Here is a 17,529-nt window from a genome sequence, read left to right on the forward strand (position 1 = left end):
ACCTTATTTACCAGATTTGTCATTTTAAGAGGAAGAACAGGGTGGAGAAGGAAGGGGTTTCTTACAAGCTTTTTCACAAGGGTCACATTTTCTCATTAAAAGGGAGACTGCAAAGCACAGGTGAAATAACTCAAACAAAATATTCACGAAATGGAACTGGACAGAACCACCAAAAACGAGGCCAACAGCGCTGAGACCACACTGAGGGGCCAGGCTCCCTAGAGCAGCTCCCCACACCCACTCCCAGGGTCCCACTTGGACTCCCACAGGCTCTGTGTTCAGACAGAATTCAAACTCCCGCTGAACTCGACTGTGCACAAACCCACGGGCATCTCCCCTGTCCCTCCCGCATGGCTCCTGAGCTCCCACAGCCAGGGTTCTCACCTGTGGAAAAGGGCCAAGGTTGTGAGGGGTGGGACCCACACCAGCCTCACAACCTCCCCCTCACACACTACAGTGTATACAATGCATAATAATTTCGTGTTGCACATGCACTGTGAGTGCTGACCTGCTGCAAAGTGTGACTTCGGAAAGAACAACGCACGCAGTGGGAGACAACACTGACCTCCCCCAGGTGACTTCTCATGGTTCTTATGCCACATTCCAAGCCCCTCTAGTCCTCCCTCCAAGGGGAAATACTAGGTCCTCCAGGGGGTCTCGGACCCACCTCTGAGGGTCACTCAGTTCTGGCTTCAGTCAGGCCCAGTTCAACTTTTCCTCCCTGACAGCACCCAGGACCCTGCAAGCACCAAAGACCCAGCTGCTGGCTGAAGTGAAGACACTTGTTCCATTTCAAGACCTGAGCCTAAGAGATGGTCATCAGTGGTCAGGCTGGGTCCCGACCAAAGGGACAGACAGACGGGAAGAAACAGTGGGCCCACGGGAGGAGAGGGGGAAAGGGAGGAGAACAGAGAGAGGTGGGCATGCAGAGGACCTGTGCAGGGCAGGCTGGAGAAGGTGGGGCTGCTTGAGGGGACCCAGGTCAGAGGGGCTCTGAGAACCAGGGGAAGAGTCTGTGGCACAATGGAGACAGGAAGGAGCCCATCCCCCTCTCCTGCCCCCCTCACTGGAGGCCCTCAGGACCCGTTCCCAAGGGCTGCATGCAAATCTCAACACTACAACAGCCTCTTGAGGACTGAGCTCTCCCAAACCAAAGCAGGAAGTCTGACCCCCAGCCCAGGGCTCCATGGCACTACATTTTTCATAGCAGCCCCTGCATCCCCTCCCCCCTCCCATTGACATGCCCACCAACAGTGCAAAGGGCTCTTCCTCCACGTCCTCCTCAGCACTTGTCACTTTCCTGGTTTTTGGGTAGTGGCCATCCTCAAAGGTGAGGAGTGGCAGACATTTTGAACAACTCTTTTTATCTACACTGCAGCGAACCGACAGCCTCGGGTCAGGGTCTGGGATTTCGAATAAAAGTTCTGAGGAGGGACTCTGCCTAGGGCTGCCCCTTTCCTCCTTAAGATTGGAGCTGCGTGCTAGTAATAAGTCACCAGGCTGAGGTTGACCACACCTGGAAGATGTCACCCAGTGTCTCAGTTAGGCTGGAACGCCCCGCCCTGCAGATCTGGGACAGGGGGCCCTGGGGGCTCTCCTTGTCAGTCGGACTCCCTGTGAGTCACCTCCAAAGCAGCAGTGATGCCTGGTGCTTGTGTGCTAGAACTCTAGCTGTCCCTGTTCTCCCGGGACACCCGGGGCCCTGGGAGATTTGGGGTTTTTTTTTCCACGGTACTTTGTTGAGGTAGAGTTTACACAGATAAAATGCCCAGATCCTAGCGTGCTGGATGAGGTCAAAGAGCTGTGGGACCAGCATCCAGGTCAAGTTCCAGAGCACTTCCAGGGCCCAGAACCTGTCTTCGAGCCCTCCCAGGGTCCTTGTTCCACTCTGAGGTCCTCTGACGTTTCCTGTGTCCCAGCTCCTTTCTATTGCTGGCGCCGCTGCATCGCGTGACACCAAAATGTGTTCCTTCCTCCTCCATTAATGCGCATTTGTGTTCTTTCCACTTTGGGTTCATGGTGAGTAACACTGCTGTGGACGTGAGTGTATATTCTCACCCCTCCTGAGTTGTTTTCCAAAGTTGTATTGTTTCACAGTGCAACCTACACAGAATGAGAATTCCACATGTTCCATATCCCGCTAAACAATGACATTGTCCCCAGAGCCCCTGGTGCTGCAGAGGAGTGCAAAGAATTTGTCTTCCTTTCCCTCCTTTCTGCTCCAGGGATGCTGTCTGCCCCTCAAGTTGGTTGATTCTAGTTGATCCAGGAATATAAGGAAAGTGGAGGTTGAGCCGAGGGGACACCAGAGCCTCTCCAAGAAGCCAGTCTTTGCAAACTCTGGTGCATACAGACAAGGTTCAGAAAGAAGAGAGGTGCAGACATATGCATGACCCTGGGGCACCTTCTACCCACTTGGCACCTAGGTGACCCTTATCTGCTCATTCAGGCTTGACTGGTAGCACATTGGTTTCCTGTCTAGCACATTGCAGGGACCTGCTGGAGTTCAGGTAAGTTTATTGTCACCGTTCCTCGCCCCTCCTCCTTAATGCTGCTAGTTTCTGTTCAACCGTTTTCTTACCTCAGTGCTGAAGCCATTTCAGGCGGTTTATTTAATTTGTCACCCTGACCTCCATGTCTTGGAATGTTCTGCTGTGTCCAAGACTTCTCGTCTTTGTATTCTAAAGCCCAGAAAGAGATGGGACTCAAGAGTCTTTCTTTCTCCACTATCATGGTCCATGCCGTTGGTTGTTCTTCACCATGTCTTCTCACGAGACTTTCCAGATCAAGAGGTCCCCGGTGAAGAAACAACAGCTGAATTGGCCCATTCCCCAGTGGGCTCGGATGAAAACTCGTATAAAACCAGGTGCAGGTCCCAGAGGAGACACTGGGGAGGAACCAAACTGGGTGCGTGAGGACTGGCACATCAGACACGGCTCCGTATTTATGTTCCGTCCAGCTTGTCTGCCTCTCGAAATCACTAAAAGGTCACTACTATCCAGATAGCTGAGCTTTTCAATTGGGAAACTACTGAAAAAGTGATTTTTCTCTGTTAATTTTTTTTGACGATACTCTGTTGGTACAATAACATATATGAGGCCATTAAAAACCAGGGAGAGAGGAGAGGAGAGGGAGGAGAGAAGAGAGGTGAGCTCCCCACGTGGGAACTAGGAGCCCCCAAGGCAGCACTACAACCGGGGAAGTCATGGCCTCCATGTGAGGGTTTCCATTTACAAGCAGAAACACTATCATGTACACGTCTTTGTACATGATGATGCTTTTATGTGAGGACTAGGATGTTAAAACAAAGAAATACCCTTTGAGAACCTCAGCATCTTCCTGGAGCACAGGCTGTCACCAGTGTGCCCTATGACCCACGGCATGTGATCTCTGTGGCTCTCTGAGCCCCAGTTTCTGTGCATGTAAAACGGGTACAACCAGGCCTTCCACCCGCACCCACCCGTCTACCAGGGTGACTCTGTCCAGCAGCACAGCTGTTTTCCGGACACTCTGACTGAGTGCTCAGGAGACATAGCCACTCACTGATGGGCAGCAGCATCTGGAAACTCGCTGTCATTCAGGGTGGCCAGGCTCTCTGAATGAGTGAACCCCACCTGAGCTCAGTCTCCAGGTGGAGCACAGGAGGAGAGGAAGGAAAGGGCACTAGGGCGAAAGCCTTTACTCTCCTGTCCCTGAGCTCCAAGCTTGTCCCTCCTCTTCCAGAACCCTTCCCTCCTCTTTGTCTAGACCCATTTCCTCTGGCTCCTGGCTCCTCCCCACTGAGTTATTGCCAGATTGGTTTGGTTTATATTTCTTTGTTGACTTCTTCCCAGTGCAGAGCAGTGCCTGGCTGGTGTGAGGAGCAGCCATGACTGCAGAGGTGGTGGAAGATGAACGTCAGCAGCGTCCAGCCTCCCTTTGTGAACCCAGTGAGTATCTGTGCACCAGGCATGGGCGGTGCTGCCAGGCTGAGCTACTGCCTCTCCAGGGTTGTACCTACTGGTTTCTGAGGACACCGCACTTACCTGGCAGGGCAGGAGACAGCTTCCCAAAGAAAGCACAGAAGGACAGAAGTGTGGGGTGGGTGGGTAATCTGGATCTGAGCATTGGACAAATGCTGACTGAGCTCTCAGTGGGTGCCCGCCCTATCTTTCTGCTGAGGGGAAGGAGGGCAGAAGTGATCACCAGGAGACTGATGGTTTGTGGGAATGAAAGGGGAAGTACACAGGGCATCTGGGAGGATGAGAGCCCAGCACAGCCCCCTTCCTCTGGAGGGGGCCTCCCTGGGTTCAGCCATCTACTGGCTGGGAAATAGGTGACCGCAGCCAAGCTACTTTTCCCTCTCTGGGCCTCAGTTTCCACATCTGTGAAATAGGGAGAATCCTTGAGTGATGTCCAGAATGAGAGTGAGGGGTCAGTGAGGTGCACTCTAGGGTGCTAGAACAGAGCCCCTCACACTGTGGGTGATCTCACGGGTTTAGTCTGAGGAGGGGTGTGGGGTCAGCAGGGAAGACCCCTGAGGGGTCTGCTCCCTGCGGGGTGAGTGCACAAGCAGGGGCAGCTCAGGGGGTGCTGCAGAGGGGCCCTCTGGGGAGCGAGGCGGGGTGGGGCCGTCCCTGCAGTGTGAGATGCACAGGGCTGGTTCGCACCTTTGTGCCAGGTGTGTGTGCCCTGTGTGCAGGTGGCTTCGTTTAGACCCTCTGAGCTTTATGATCCCCAAGGCAGTCATGGGAAAACTGAGGCTCAGGGACATGGAGGCCACTTGCCAACTGTGCCCAAGTGGTAAGTGGCAGAGAAGGGATGTGCCTGCACTTACCTCCAGGGAGGGAGGTGCCCACAGGGACAGCAGTAATGGGGGGAGGCAGGCAAGAGGCAGCCCCAGGCCCAGGAGGCCTGTGAGGTAACCCTGTCCCAATCCCCGTCCCATAGTGTCCATAGAAGCCTCTCCCAGCCTTGTTCCTGAGCTGGGAGGGAGCTGGACTGACAGAGCCCTTCTGGGTAGGGACATGGGGCAGTCTTGGGCAGCAGCAGAGTGCTGGGGGCTGAGGGTGGAGGTGGGGTTGCTGCCTGGGCTTCACACTGCAGCCACCTCAGCAGGGCCCCTGGCATGGCCTGCTTCCCCCTGCAGTGACCGGCCCCTGGACTCTCCTGGAGGAAGGGCTGGTAGTTGGGCTGGAGATAGTGAACCTGGACTGCTTGGTACTTCAGGGGACTTCAGGGTCAGAATGTGTGACCTCAGGCTCCTTTCCTGTTTGATGGGGGATCCCAGGGCTCCTCCCGGTTGCTGGTTTTTATTTTTCAGTCCCTGGACTCACAGCTTTTCAAATCCGAAGGGAAATCCTGCATGAGCAGTTAAAACAGGGCCTCGCACTGCAGACAAAAATGAGGATGACTGTCACCCCCACAGGGGCCAGGAGCACTCATCCACCCCACATGGTCTCCCCTTCTGGTGTCCCCCTCACTCCAGCAGTCAGGAGTGACCGTCCTCTTCCTCCAAAGTGTGCTGGGAAGTCATGGGGCCTGGCTGTTCTGCTGAAGAGCTGACCACCATGAGGGCCACTGGGGGCCTCAACCCCCATTCCTGCCCCCCACCAGCCCCATGTGGCCCAGCCTCCTCAGGGGCTAGGATGGAAGCTGGAAGCACAAGCAGCACAGGTCTGTCTGTCTGGTCCAGGGAAGCACCCAGCCAGCCTGGAGGGAGGGTGTTCTGTGCTTCCTCGTGAAGAAGCCATGTGGTGGGGAAAAGCATGGGCCCTGGCAGGTGTGGCTCAATTGGTTGGAGTGTCTTCCTGTGAGGAAAGGATGCAGGTTCGATTCCCAGTCAAGGCACATACGGGAGGCAAGCGATGAATGCTTCTTTCTCCAGTTGATGTCTGTCTCCCTTCCTCTCTCTCTAAGAAGCAATGGAAAAGTGTCCTCGGTTGAGGGGGACAAATGAAAGAAAGAAAAACATTAAACTGACTAGGAGCTGGGAGCTCTCCCCTAGGGCAATGCAGATCACAGAGCACCTTGGATTTTAAAGGCACTCTGGAGGTCAGCGTTAGCAGTCTAGCAGCAAGCAGTGTGGGGATTTTGCCCAGGGAGACCAGGAGGGAGGGTAGGGGAGAGGGTGCTGGGATGTGCCCTTCTCCTCCCCAGACTTTTCTCACTGAGTCATCTGTCCGACACAGCAGGTAGGATGTGTCCCTATTTTACAGATGAGCACACTGAGGCAGAGAGGGTAAATAAGCTCCCCAAGGGCCCCTGAGGTAACAAACAGCAGACAGAGGACCCAAGCCTGGACTATGTCTGGCTGTACAATGACGAGCACCTCACCATAGCCTTTGCTGCTTCCCAGTGGCCTGGGAGAGGGAATGGGACAAAGTCTGTGCTGACGGGGCCTGGGAGGCCTGGAGACACCCCATCAGGGCTTCAGAGGGTGCTCAGGGCCTGGGGGAGGAATGGGGAGCCCAGGAACAGGAGAGAAGGAGGAGGCTGCCCCCTGGCTGCAGACAGCACCCAGGCAGAGGTGCTACCCCAGGTCACTGGGAGGGCAAAGGTCATGGCCCCCACTGCTGGATGCGGGGGTGGGCAGGAGGTGAGAGGATGCCTTCCTCTAGACCTTCTCAGGTGAGCCTGAGGGTTATGCTTTAGGATAGGCTGGCAGCCTCTTTGGTCCTTGGGTCTCTGAGTCTTCAACCAGAGCTCTGGGGCCTTTGCTGGGAGCTTGGTCTGGGGTCCAGCACCAGCCCCTCCCTCTGCCCTGGTTCCTTCCCCTCTCAAGGTCAAGTACATACTGCTTCCTCCTATGGGAGGTCAGCTCCTGGTCACTTGGACTAAGAGCCTAGAGGTCTCTTTATCAGCCTCAGTGTGTGAGCAACTACCTGGTTGGGGCCATTTCCTCACTTCCCAGCTGCTACCGGGCCCCAGTTCTGGGCCTGACACACCAGGCAACCACTAGCAAGTTCCAGGGGCGTGGCCAGAAGCAGGCCAGGCCAGCCCACTGACACCCTGCCTCTTCTCCCTGCAGAGCGTCCCCTTCACTGGGTCCATCCAAGGGGGCCTCCAGGAGGGACTTCAGATCACTGTCAATGGAGTTGCACACAAGTTCTTTGCAACCAGGTACCTGGAACTGCTTCGCTGCGCCCCTCTGCCAGCCATGCTGCCTGTCAGCTCTGGTCGGCTCCCCACCACCCTCAAAGCTGCCTGTGCCTGGCTCAGGGGAGGCTGGGTGAGCAGGGCCCAGGCCCACACTGGGTGGTACCCCTGCCGCCTGCCAGTAGCATCAGGACGCCCTTATCATAGACGCCCCATAGACTCAGGGAAGCAGGAGCACACGGTCCCAGGCAGCCCAGATGCTCATGATTATGGTCTAGGATTGAACTGTGCACACGAAGACCCAGAGGTGCAAAGGTAACACTTCCTTCATTACCCACAACTGCCCTCATTTACTTTGAAGCCATTTGGCTTAAATGGAAATGTTTAAATGTGCTGTTAAATTTACTTCAGTCACTTTCTGTTTCAAGTTCTTTCACGGATATTACTAAGTCCCCTCAAAATACGAACATCCCCTGGGCTCCGGTCCCCAGCCAAGAGGGCCCCTTGGGGAACAGGGCAGAGCCTGTGGCTGCTGGGCGCTCCGACCTCCTGCAGCCCCGGGGGCCTCTCCTAAAGTCCAGGTGGGGGCAGGTGTGGGATCTTCCTGATCTGGGTGGGGTCTGCGTACACTGCACACAGGGGCCCTTCTGGGCACGTAACCCTCTCTGGGAAGCCCCTCTGCCTCAATCCAGACGGCTGTTCCATCAACATCACCAGTCCATTTGTCCTCTTCCTTCCCGCATGCACACAGCTGGGCTGCCCTCCACCAAGTGCCCACTTTCCACCCAGGCCTCCCGCGTCTAGGCACACTCCCGGTCGGCGCCTTCCATACAAATTTGTCATCAGTTGTATGCTTCCTCTTCCTGGTGTCAGCATCTTTCTTTACCCATGTTCTACTTATTTTTAGAAAGTCACACTGGAAAGGACATAATGCAATAAGGACACAAAAGCACACTCAGTGCAAACCAGGTGAACAAACAGGAAGGCAACAGAGGCATCCTGGGAGCAAAGCTGCCACACGGGCTATACACAGGTCCCACATGCAGGCACGTCAGGGGCAAGAGGCCTTCCAGCTCCTTCCATGGGCAGTAAACCAGAACACTCTCTCATGTCCTTGGGCCCAGGTTTGTCGTGAACTTTCAGACCGGCTTCAGTGACCAGGACATTGCCTTCCACTTCAACCCTCGCTTTGAAGAGGGCGGGTATGTGGTCTGCAACACAAAGCAGAAAGGAAGCTGGGGGACAGAAGAGAGGAAGATGCAAATGCCCTTCCAGAGGGGGAATCCCTTCCAGCTGTGCTTCCTGGTGCAGAGCAGGGAGTTCCAGGTGAGCAGGACTCTCCTCCCGCCCTCCCTCTGCCTGAGCCCCTGCCCTCTCAGGCCAGGTGAGCAGTCACCCACGCAGCGCCTCCACCGACAACAGGACCCAGGACCGTACACATGCTCACCTGCACCTGCAGGGGCACCTGGCCTTGTATTACTGGGGGGTAGGGACTGGATGAGTCACCACCTGTTCTTTGGCCTCAGCTACCAAGTTAATTCCATTCCCTGGCAGTAGCCATGGTGCTCTCCAGGTGCTTGGCATAATCTTTATTTTTTGTGGGGTGACGTTGTTGCAGCCCTTATCCAGGACCTAGGGATGGCTTAGCCTGGCACGGCGCTGGAAGTGCTTTTGCAGGCAGAGCAGTGCTGCTGGGCGGGGACACAGGGCTGTGTCTGTGCTTCGCTGTGGGAATGTGGGTGTTCCCAGCCCCTCACTGTGCAACCTGTGTCCCCTCTCCTCTGCTCCCCAGGAGCATTTTATGCATATTCAAATGTGCGTACTCAAATCACACCTCAGTGAGCTAAGATGGGAAAGACAAAGCTACTTCAATAAACAAACAACAGGTAAGAACAGTGCAGCCAGGAGCTGGAACCCAGGGGCTGACTGGGTCGGGATGCACTTGCGGTCACACGCATGTTCCTGTAACTGGCGAAGCCCGGAGGCTGGTGCTCCGACCCAAAGGGGAGGGAGGTGACACCCTGAGAGGTCTTAGTTTCTAGAAGCAGGGGTCCCCGGGGGCTCAGGTGTGCTCCCCACTCTGGTCTGGCCCCCGCTCCTGAAGTATGCATTCTTGTTGACAGGTGATGGTGAATGGAAACTTCTTCACGCAGTACTCACATCGCGTGCCGTTCCACAAGGTGGACACCATCTCTGTCACTGGCACTGTGGGACTGAAAAACATCAGCTTCCAGGTCAGACTGTCCAACCGGCCCCTCCCCCAGGTCTGGGTGCAGCCCCTGGTCTAGGGCCCTGTTGGGTGGGCCCAAGGGTAGCTGGCGAGCAGTTCCCTACCCAGGTGACTCTGGGCTCATACCTCGGGCTCCCTGTCCTGTCCTTCTTGTGTCACCATCTCTGTCCACATGCCTTCTTCAGCCTCCCTCTTCTTACCACTCTGCTCTGTCACTCTCCATTGCACCCTGGTTAGGAGGTCACGTGGCTCCAGAAAGAAGCCGAGCTCAGGTGCCAGCTCTGCCACTGCCAGCAGCTGTGGGGTCTCAGACAAGTGACTTTGCCTCTCCCACCCTCATCTGCTCAGTTGTGGAAGAGGCACAGTCTCAGCCACCCCCGTGTTACTGTGTGAGCTCAGTGAGGGGACACGTATCAGATGCCACAAAACAGCTCACATGGGCCTGACCAGTGTAGTTCTGTGGGTGGGCATCGTCCCGAAAGGCAAGGTGTTGGGGGTTCAATTCCTGGTCAGGCCACATGCCCGGGTTGTGGGTTGTATACCTGGCGAGGGCACGTGTGACAGGTGGCTGATGGATGTTTCTCTCTCTCTACACATGAATAAATAAAATCTTAAACAAGCAATGGCCCACAGGGGCCCACACCAGGGACTCTTTGATGCACTCTCTGTGGTTGGCAATTCTGCCTGTGCTGCCAACCTCTGAAAGTTCAGGAGGAGCTTTGTGCTTGGGAGCTGAGCGGGCTGACTGCTGCTCACCGACGGGAATGCACTTGGTGCCGCTCCACTTGCACTGAACAGCGGTTGGGGTGGCGACTTCTACATGCCTTTTACCAAAGATGTTGGTGGCCTGAAGGAGAGCCCATGGAAATCTGACCTTCAGGTGTGGTGTGAGGACTGGGACGAGCAGTGGGGCTTCATGGCCCCATTCCCGCAGGGCCCCCAAGGCTGCATGGGGGCGGTTGGCACTTTTTCTGGCATTTGGGTGCACTGCTGAGATGAGAAAAGGTCCCATTAGGCCCTCACCAAGTATGAGATTCTCTCTCTTTGGTCCTGACCCCTCCATCCCCTCCCTATCCCCTGCTGGCCCCTCCTGCCTCCCTGCCTGCCTTGCTCTCACCTCTTGCCCTGGCGCCTGCCTTTCCGCCCTTCGTTGGCTCCATTAACGCTTTCTTCACCCCAAAGCTCCTTTTGTTTTAACAGAACACCCATGTCACCCTTGTCCAGCCTGCCTTCTCCGGGATGCAATTTTCCCAGACAGCCTGTTTCCCACCCAAGCCCAAGGGGTGCAAACCGAAAGTGAGTCTCACGTGAGAACCGGGCTGGCGGGCAGCCGGCAGGAAAGACAGAGGGTCTGAGACAGAGGCTGGTTCCAGGCAGCAGGCCGGCCAGGGCCACAGGCTCCTTCCTGCCCACCCCAGCCCCCCTGTCTCCATGTACCTGGCGCCCAGAGCTGGGACCTGGGACTCGTCCTTGGTTCTTCCTTCCCTTCCTTCATATCTCTCCAGCACGTCATCGCCTCTCCTTCCTGAAGCCGGTGCCTTGGTCCAGACCACTGGTCCCTCGCCCCCTCACGCTCACCCTCTGCCACAGTGACCTTCTCACAAGCAAATCCGATCACATCCTCTCCCTGCTTAAAACTCCCAAAGGCCCCAAGCCCTTCTCAGCGGCGCCCACACTCCCCAGTGGGATGGGGAGGGTCCTCACCCCAGGTGCCCAGCCCACCTCCTGGCCTCCCATCCCACCCACTAAACTAAACTCACTCAGCCCCCACTGCTCCCTCCAGGCTGTCTTGGGCCACCAGGGCTTTGCATCTGCTGTCCTGGTGCCAAAAGTCCCCATGGCCACTTCACCCCCAGCTGGTCACTAACTCCCCTTTAAGGTTGTGCTTAAATGTTGCCTCAGGCCACCTTCCTTGTTGGGCAGATGGCAGGATGCCCCACCACCTCCAGTCCTCTCAGACTTTTTACAAATCTGCTCTATGCCAGTCACCATGTCCTGTTGTAACTGTATTTACATGTCTGTCCCCGTCACTCCACACACCCCCTCCCCACACCCAGGAGCTAGGAACTGTGACTTGGCAGTTTGTGTGTCCCCTGCCCTGTGCACAGGGCGTGGAATGCAGGAGGGACTGGAGAAATGAATGAGGAATGTGGTTTGCACAGCCAGCAGAAGCGGACCCCAGCCAGAGCAGGACGGACAGTTTGCTGGGTGGGCAGAGTGTCCAGGAAAGGAAAAGGGTGGGACCGGGCCCTTACTTTGGTCACTTGAGTAGTGGTGACAATGGGCAAGGCTTCTACCCAGTCTTCCTGAGGCCCATCACAGTGCAGGTAGGGCACCGTGCAGGTAGGAGCTCCAGGAAGCCTTGCTGGGCAGTGGGACTTTGGCCCTGGCCTGGGGAGGACCGGGGATGCTGGACACAGTCAGACACAACTGGGTGTCCATTTGCATTTTATCACTGGCCACCTGGACAGGCTTGGGCAACCGCTGAACCTTTCTGAACCTTGTTGTCACCAAGAGGAGCAGAAGCTAAGGATGCCTCCCTGATAAACCCTGGGTGGGAGCTTGGCACCCAGTAGCCCTCAGTAAATGCTAGTTTGTACCTCTGGGTGGATCGTGACGCTGGGAGGCATCGGTGGCTGAGCCTCTCTGGGAGCTCAGGCCAGCCCTGTGTTCTGCATGTGTATCCGACACCTGTGCTGCCTCTGGGGGATCCAGTGGGGATGCTCCCTCCCTGCAGCCCTGCCCTGACCTCAGGCTCAGGACGGCTTGCTCGGGAGCAGGAGGGAAGCGAGGGTGACTGTGGGGAAGTGTTCTTACCAGTTTCTGCTGTCGTCTCTGCCTCGTGTGGCACCGAAGTTAACTCTCATCTCGATGATCTTGTCCCCATCAGCCCCCAGGGTTCTGGCAGGCCAGCGCAGCTCCCATGGTGAGAGTGTCACTGTCCCTTTGGAACCTCCTGTGGGTTAGAAGGCGGAGGCAGGGCCAGGCATTAGGCCTCCACCACAGGTCAGGGGCAGCTGGGGCCATTCCCCTCGACCATGGGCCCTACTGTGGTGGTGGCGGTGGGCAGGTCTGTGTGGCAGGGGTAGTTGGCTGACCCGATGAACCCAGAGACGAGCTGAGCCACGTAGCGGCCACAGATGAATCCATATTTCTTCTCCAGAAGAATCTTCTGTCCCTACCTCATCCCCTTGAGAGGAGAAAGACCTCTGTGCTCCAGTTCTGAGGGTCTTGTCAGGGCCATTGAGCTGGTTACTGGCTCTGAACCCACTCCCAGGGTGTGTGTGAAATGGTGCCCTCTGGTGGCAGGTGGTGGTCTTCACACCGGTGAGAGCTGGTTAAAGCCCCCTTTTCTTTCTTCCAGACTCAAACACCCACCCATACCATGCAGAGTGTGCCTGGACAAATGCTCTCTGTAAGTTGAAAACTCTGGTCAGCTCACAGCCCCTATCATGTCCCCCTTCACCAAGGACTGAATTCTCTAGTCCCAGGGAAGGGGCAGAGGCAGTTTAGCAAGGAGGGTGGGAACTTCTGGGGCTGGGTTCTCTGCTCAGGAGACTTGCAACTCAGACTCCCCTTGGGCTGGCAGAAACTCTGGATCAGGCTGCCTTTGTCCAGAGGCCCAATAGGCAGGACCCTTGGACCAGCAGGAAAACTGGTCTTTCTGTGACTGAGAGGGGGGTGCAGTGTCCCCAGCATCTGGGGCTGAGGCCCTGCATGCTCACATCCCTGGGATGTGACTGCTGGTCACCCACTGAAGTCGCTGCTTTTCTTCCTCCTGCTGCTCCAAGTCAGACGGGTGCTCTGGAGGTAGCAGAGCTGCCTGTGGAGGGCCCAGGCCAGGTGGCTGTGGTGGGGTCTGGGACTATGGCAGGAAGTTCCACCCAGGCCGCCATGAGAGAGGGTGAAGGGAGGGCCCAGGGGCTGATGCTTCATGTCGGAGCACCCTCTCAGAGTGTGTGTGGGCCTGGGCGTGGGCGCACCCCCACACTGAAGGTCCTGGGCTCTTCTCAAAGAACCCTGTGATCCCCCCTGTGATGTACCCCAGCCCCACCTGTGTGAGTGATTTCTCAGGGAGGGTGGAGAGTTGGTGTGTGCTGGGCAGCGGGGGAGGGGAAGGGTGGCTCCCAGAATGAGGAGCAGTCCTTGGGGAAGCTGGAGTCCAGCACCCGAGTGAATGAGAAGCCGCTGAAAGGAGCTTTCACCTTCAACAGTGTCCCTTCATCAGGAGCACATTACGTGACTGTCCCTCCTCAGCCCCAGTGTCCCCTGTGTCTGGCCAAAGTCCTTCTCATGACAGATGACAGTTTCAGCCCACTAATTAATTTGAGGCACCCTGGAAAGTTTCCCTTTGGCATTTACAACCAAGGAAAGGCATCAGGATTCTTTCTTGAAAAGAAATGACTCTCAGACAGAGTTGTGAAACTCAGTGGACAGTCCGAATTCATGGAAACTGGAGGGAGGTTCTCCCTATAGCAGTCACTGCTCTGGCTGCTGCTGGCTGACCTCTCCATCTCCCCCCACAGCCTTACTTTACCGCCATCCACGGTGCAGTATACCCCGGCAAAAGCATCACCGTGTCAGGCACCGTCCTGCCCTATGCTGAGAGGTAAGCCTGGTCTCCTGGGGAAGAGAGCTACCCCGAGCTCATTCTTGCCTTTCCCCTGGCTCTGGGCAGGCTTGGGAGGGGCAGGGCCCAGAGCTCAGTGGGCAGAGGAGACTCATGTGAGCTGCCGGCCCCCAGGTTCTACATCAACCTGCACTGTAGGAGTGACATCGCCTTCCAGATCAACTCTTGTTTTGACACAAACTCCGTGGTTCGAAACACCAGGATCAATGGTTGTTGGGGCCCTGAGGAGACCTACATCCCCAGATCAATGCCCTTCTCCAGAGGCCAGGGCTTCATGGTAGGTGCCCCAGCCTGGAGCTCTGAGGGGCTCCGAGGGGCAAGTGAGGCAGGGGGTGGGGGTGTCTGTGGGCCCAGGGAAGTGGGTGGTAGCTGAGGCCTGTGGGGTGAGGGCTGGGTCCAGAAGAATAGAATGTGGTCACAAATATTTGTGGTTATCCTCTTAGAATTACTGTCCCCCATAAAGAGGTGGTGTTATCCGCTGTTTACAGGTAGGAACCAACTCAAGTGCAGGGTCCTCGCCTGGGGTCACACTGCCAATAAATGCAGGATCAAACCCAAGAATGAGGTGTCATTCACTTCTTCACTCACTCCCTCATTCGTTCACACCTCATCAGCTCTGTTGTCAAGTCCCCTTAGTGCAGGGAGTAGTTCCGGTGTTGGGGGAGGGGGAGACAGCCAGGAATCCAGCAGCTGAGGTCCTGCCCCCGAAGTTTACAGTGGAGGTGGGGGGGAATGACGGCAGGTCACCACACGTGCTTCACTGACAGCAAAAGAGCCTGCTGCCATAGAGTGAGGCCTGGGCAGGGGCCACACCCCTGAGATGGGGACAGCTCTCAGAGGCCACAGTGCAGTGGAGACCTCAGGGACAGAAGGAGACGCCCACAAAGATCTGAGGGGTGCATTCCCGGAGATGTGGGAGGGGGCACCTGTTGCTGCAAAAGTGAGGTCACAGGTGTGGACTGTGCAGGAATGGGGAGTCGGGGAGGCTGGAGGCCGGGATCGCACAGCAGGGGTTCCCAACCCCAAGGACAGAATCAAATCACCTCGAGAGCCTGACATGGAAAAATCCAGGCCTGGCCCAGCCTGGGGCCAAGCAGGGAGGAGCCTGGGCATGTGTGTTTTACATAGACCCTGACACTCCTCTCCTGGGTTGAACACGACCCATGTCGGGCCTTGAGGGGCACAGAAAAAAATCTGGACTTTGACAGAGTGAGTTGGTGTGTTTGGACCTGAGAGCAATCTACTTGGACTCAGAGACACTGTGTGACTGTGAGCAAGTGACTTGGCTGCTCTGAGCCTCCGTTTTCCATCAGAAAAATGGGGCTAATAGCCACACTGTTCTCAGAGACCTGAGAATGCACTGACCCTGGGTTGTGACAGGCTCAGCACAGAGCCCGGCCCACAGGAAGTGTGCTGCATGCGCTGGGTGTTGTGGGGGATGATGGGGTTTTCCCAGATGTGCTCTGACCGCCTTGCGGAGACTGTTTGGGGTGAAAAGACAAGTTAGGAGGGGCCACTGCAGGGGTGCCGGCCTGGGGCACTCCTGGGTGCAGGTACCAGGGACGTGGGGGGCACAAGGCAGAGCTCCTGCCCCTGGAGGCTCAGGGTACAGTGGGAGAGTGAGGATGGGGGCAGGGACAGGACCTGAGGGGGCTCCTGACTTGAGTAGCAGGGGTCAGGTGGGGGCAGAAGGCAGGGAAGCCCAGCAGGACAGGGGTGAACCCTGAAGGGGCATCAGCAGGTCCCCATGTGGGTGAGTTGTGTGTGGTTGGTGCCTGGGGGAAGGGCATTCTATGCCAGGGGAAAAAATATGTAAAAAGACAGGAAAGAGAGCATGTGTTTGATGAGTGAATCTGTGTGATGGATGTGAATGTGGGGTATGCTTAATGCATGTTAGAGGAAGGCAGGAAGAGGGGAGGAGACCCAGCTTGCATTTAGGTTTGCCGACTCTCCAAGGGCACCACAAATGACAGGGTCGTCTGTCTGTCCAGGTGGTGATCACGTGTGAGATTACCGGGTACATGGTGGCAGTGAACGGTCAGCACCTGTTTGAGTACAACCACCGCCTGCAGGACCTGCGTGACATCAACGTCCTGGAAGTGGGAGGTGACATCGAACTGACCAGCCTGGAGACATAGGCAGGATTCCTGGCCCTGGGGAGTCAGCTGGAGCACATCACTGTCAGGATCCACTCATCACCTCCACCTTCCCTCTCCTGTTCCTGTCCCTGCCCCAGTCCTTCTCTGCCCACCAAAGATCTGGAGGGACCAGGTCCCTGTGTGGCCCTGCTTCTGTTTGCAGTGACCCTGGGGTGGAGAAGGCAGCTGGCTGGGACTGCCTTCTTCAGCCTGGGCACCACCTGGGGCTCTGGCTGCCCAATCCTAACATCCAAGGAAGGATGTGGTGTGTGCAGGTTGAAGCCCCATGTTCTGTCCCCTGGGCACAAAGGGAGGGTTGTGGGCTTTCCCAAGCTCCCAGCCTACCCCTTGTCTACCTTGGATCCCATTTCCCAGCCTCCATTCAAGTCCTCCTCAGGCTCAAGCCACCAGCTGGTCACTCACAAGGGAAGTGGTCTCCTCAGGTTTCCTCTTTCTCCAACCTTTACCCTTTCCTTGTACCATTACCAACTCTTGCTCCTCTCCAAGAAAGCGAACCTGAATGACACTTTTTAGTCTCCAGCAACAAACAGGACCTTCTTCAGCTAGAAGCCCCCCTTCTCCATTGTCCTTCAAATAAAGTGAGAAAGAAATATCCCTGATGCCCACGGGCAGGGGACGACTGTGGTTCATTAATTGTGTTGGAAACACGTGGGTTTCTAGAATTAAGGAGGTCCTGGCCAAGGAGAGAACCCAGGCCACATGGATGGGGGTGTCCTGACCCATTTCTGCTCTCACTGGGTCCACACAAACCCCACAAGGGTGTGGGAGAAAGCAGCCGGATTCAGGCTCTTTGGGAGGAACATCTGACAGGAAGCTTGGTAACAGAGTTGCAGCCAGGAAGCAGCCCCATGCTTCTGACATGGGCCAAGGGCTGGGCCAGAGGCTGTGAGGGTCAGGGTAGGGCCAGGAAGCCAGAGGGCAGGGCAGGTCATCATTGGGAGAAGGTGGAAGGTGGGGTGAGGAGGAACTCACCCAGAGGAGAGCTTGTTGGTGGTTCCACTGTGGGTCCTCCAGTGTTAGAGGGGAAGAGGTGCTGGGGAAAGTGGCTCAGTGCGTAGGGTCTGCCAGCCCCTGGGCCAGTGCAGGGGGACCCAGGTCTTGTGCACATGATGCCAACCCACCCTGCTACTCCATCAAGAACCCAGGGCCTCAGGAACCAGGGCAGAGGCTCAAAGCAAAGTCCGGGAGCCAGGAGGACCTACCGCCCCTGGGAGCTGGTTTCAAATGGGGAATGTTGGGCCCCACCACACACCTGAATCAGAGTCTGCATTGGAGAGACATCCCAGGCATTTAGCGTGCAAGCTGGCATCCAACAAACACTGGGCTAGGTGACCATTGTGCCAAGCACCGCCAGGACACCGCACATTGGCGTGTCCCCTTTTCCCGCACCACCCCATCTGAGTAAGGGGTCCAGGGAGCCAAGAAAACACAGG

At 56.5% G+C, this 17,529-nt stretch overlaps 1 protein-coding gene and 1 pseudogene across 4 annotated transcripts; both read left to right on the forward strand.

Annotated features, from left to right (window-relative positions):
- Nucleotides 1-2,278: 2,278 nt before the first annotated feature.
- LOC123817622 (galectin-9-like) lies at nucleotides 2,279-16,688 on the forward strand. Of its 4 annotated transcripts, none has more exons than XM_045837402.1 (10): nucleotides 2,279-2,510; nucleotides 3,834-3,929; nucleotides 7,010-7,101; nucleotides 8,202-8,403; nucleotides 9,201-9,311; nucleotides 10,508-10,603; nucleotides 12,672-12,722; nucleotides 13,834-13,916; nucleotides 14,052-14,214; nucleotides 15,929-16,688. In XM_045837402.1, exons 2-10 carry the CDS (start codon nucleotides 3,891-3,893, stop codon nucleotides 16,073-16,075), a joined length of 984 nt encoding a protein of 327 aa, XP_045693358.1. In that variant the 5' UTR covers nucleotides 2,279-2,510; nucleotides 3,834-3,890; the 3' UTR covers nucleotides 16,076-16,688. The 4 variants fall into 4 exon arrangements, with proteins under 4 accessions (XP_045693358.1, XP_045693359.1, XP_045693360.1 ...); XM_045837403.1 differs by having other exon boundaries at nucleotides 10,532-10,603; XM_045837404.1 differs by lacking the exon at nucleotides 10,508-10,603 and having other exon boundaries at nucleotides 2,281-2,510.
- Nucleotides 2,761-2,915, forward strand: LOC123816829 (annotated as a pseudogene).
- Nucleotides 16,689-17,529: the final 841 nt, after the last annotated feature.

The sequence above is a fragment of the Phyllostomus hastatus genome, unplaced genomic scaffold, assembly GCF_019186645.2.
Source record: "Phyllostomus hastatus isolate PE091 unplaced genomic scaffold, TTU_PhHast_1.1 phas_contig_210, whole genome shotgun sequence".
NCBI classification, from domain to species: Eukaryota; Metazoa; Chordata; class Mammalia; order Chiroptera; family Phyllostomidae; genus Phyllostomus; species Phyllostomus hastatus.

What these genes read in the sequence shown, in the direction of transcription:
- LOC123817622 (XM_045837402.1), top strand. Translation starts at nt 3,891, where the DNA reads ATGAACGTCAGCAGCGTCCAGCCTCCCTTTGTGAACCCA. An exon ending in CACAAGTTCTTTGCAACCAG is followed by an intron (nt 7,102 to 8,201) that starts GTACCTGGAACT and finishes CCTTGGGCCCAG; the next exon opens with GTTTGTCGTGAACTTTCAGA. An exon ending in TGCCTGGACAAATGCTCTCT is followed by an intron (nt 12,723 to 13,833) that starts GTAAGTTGAAAA and finishes CTCCCCCCACAG; the next exon opens with CCTTACTTTACCGCCATCCA.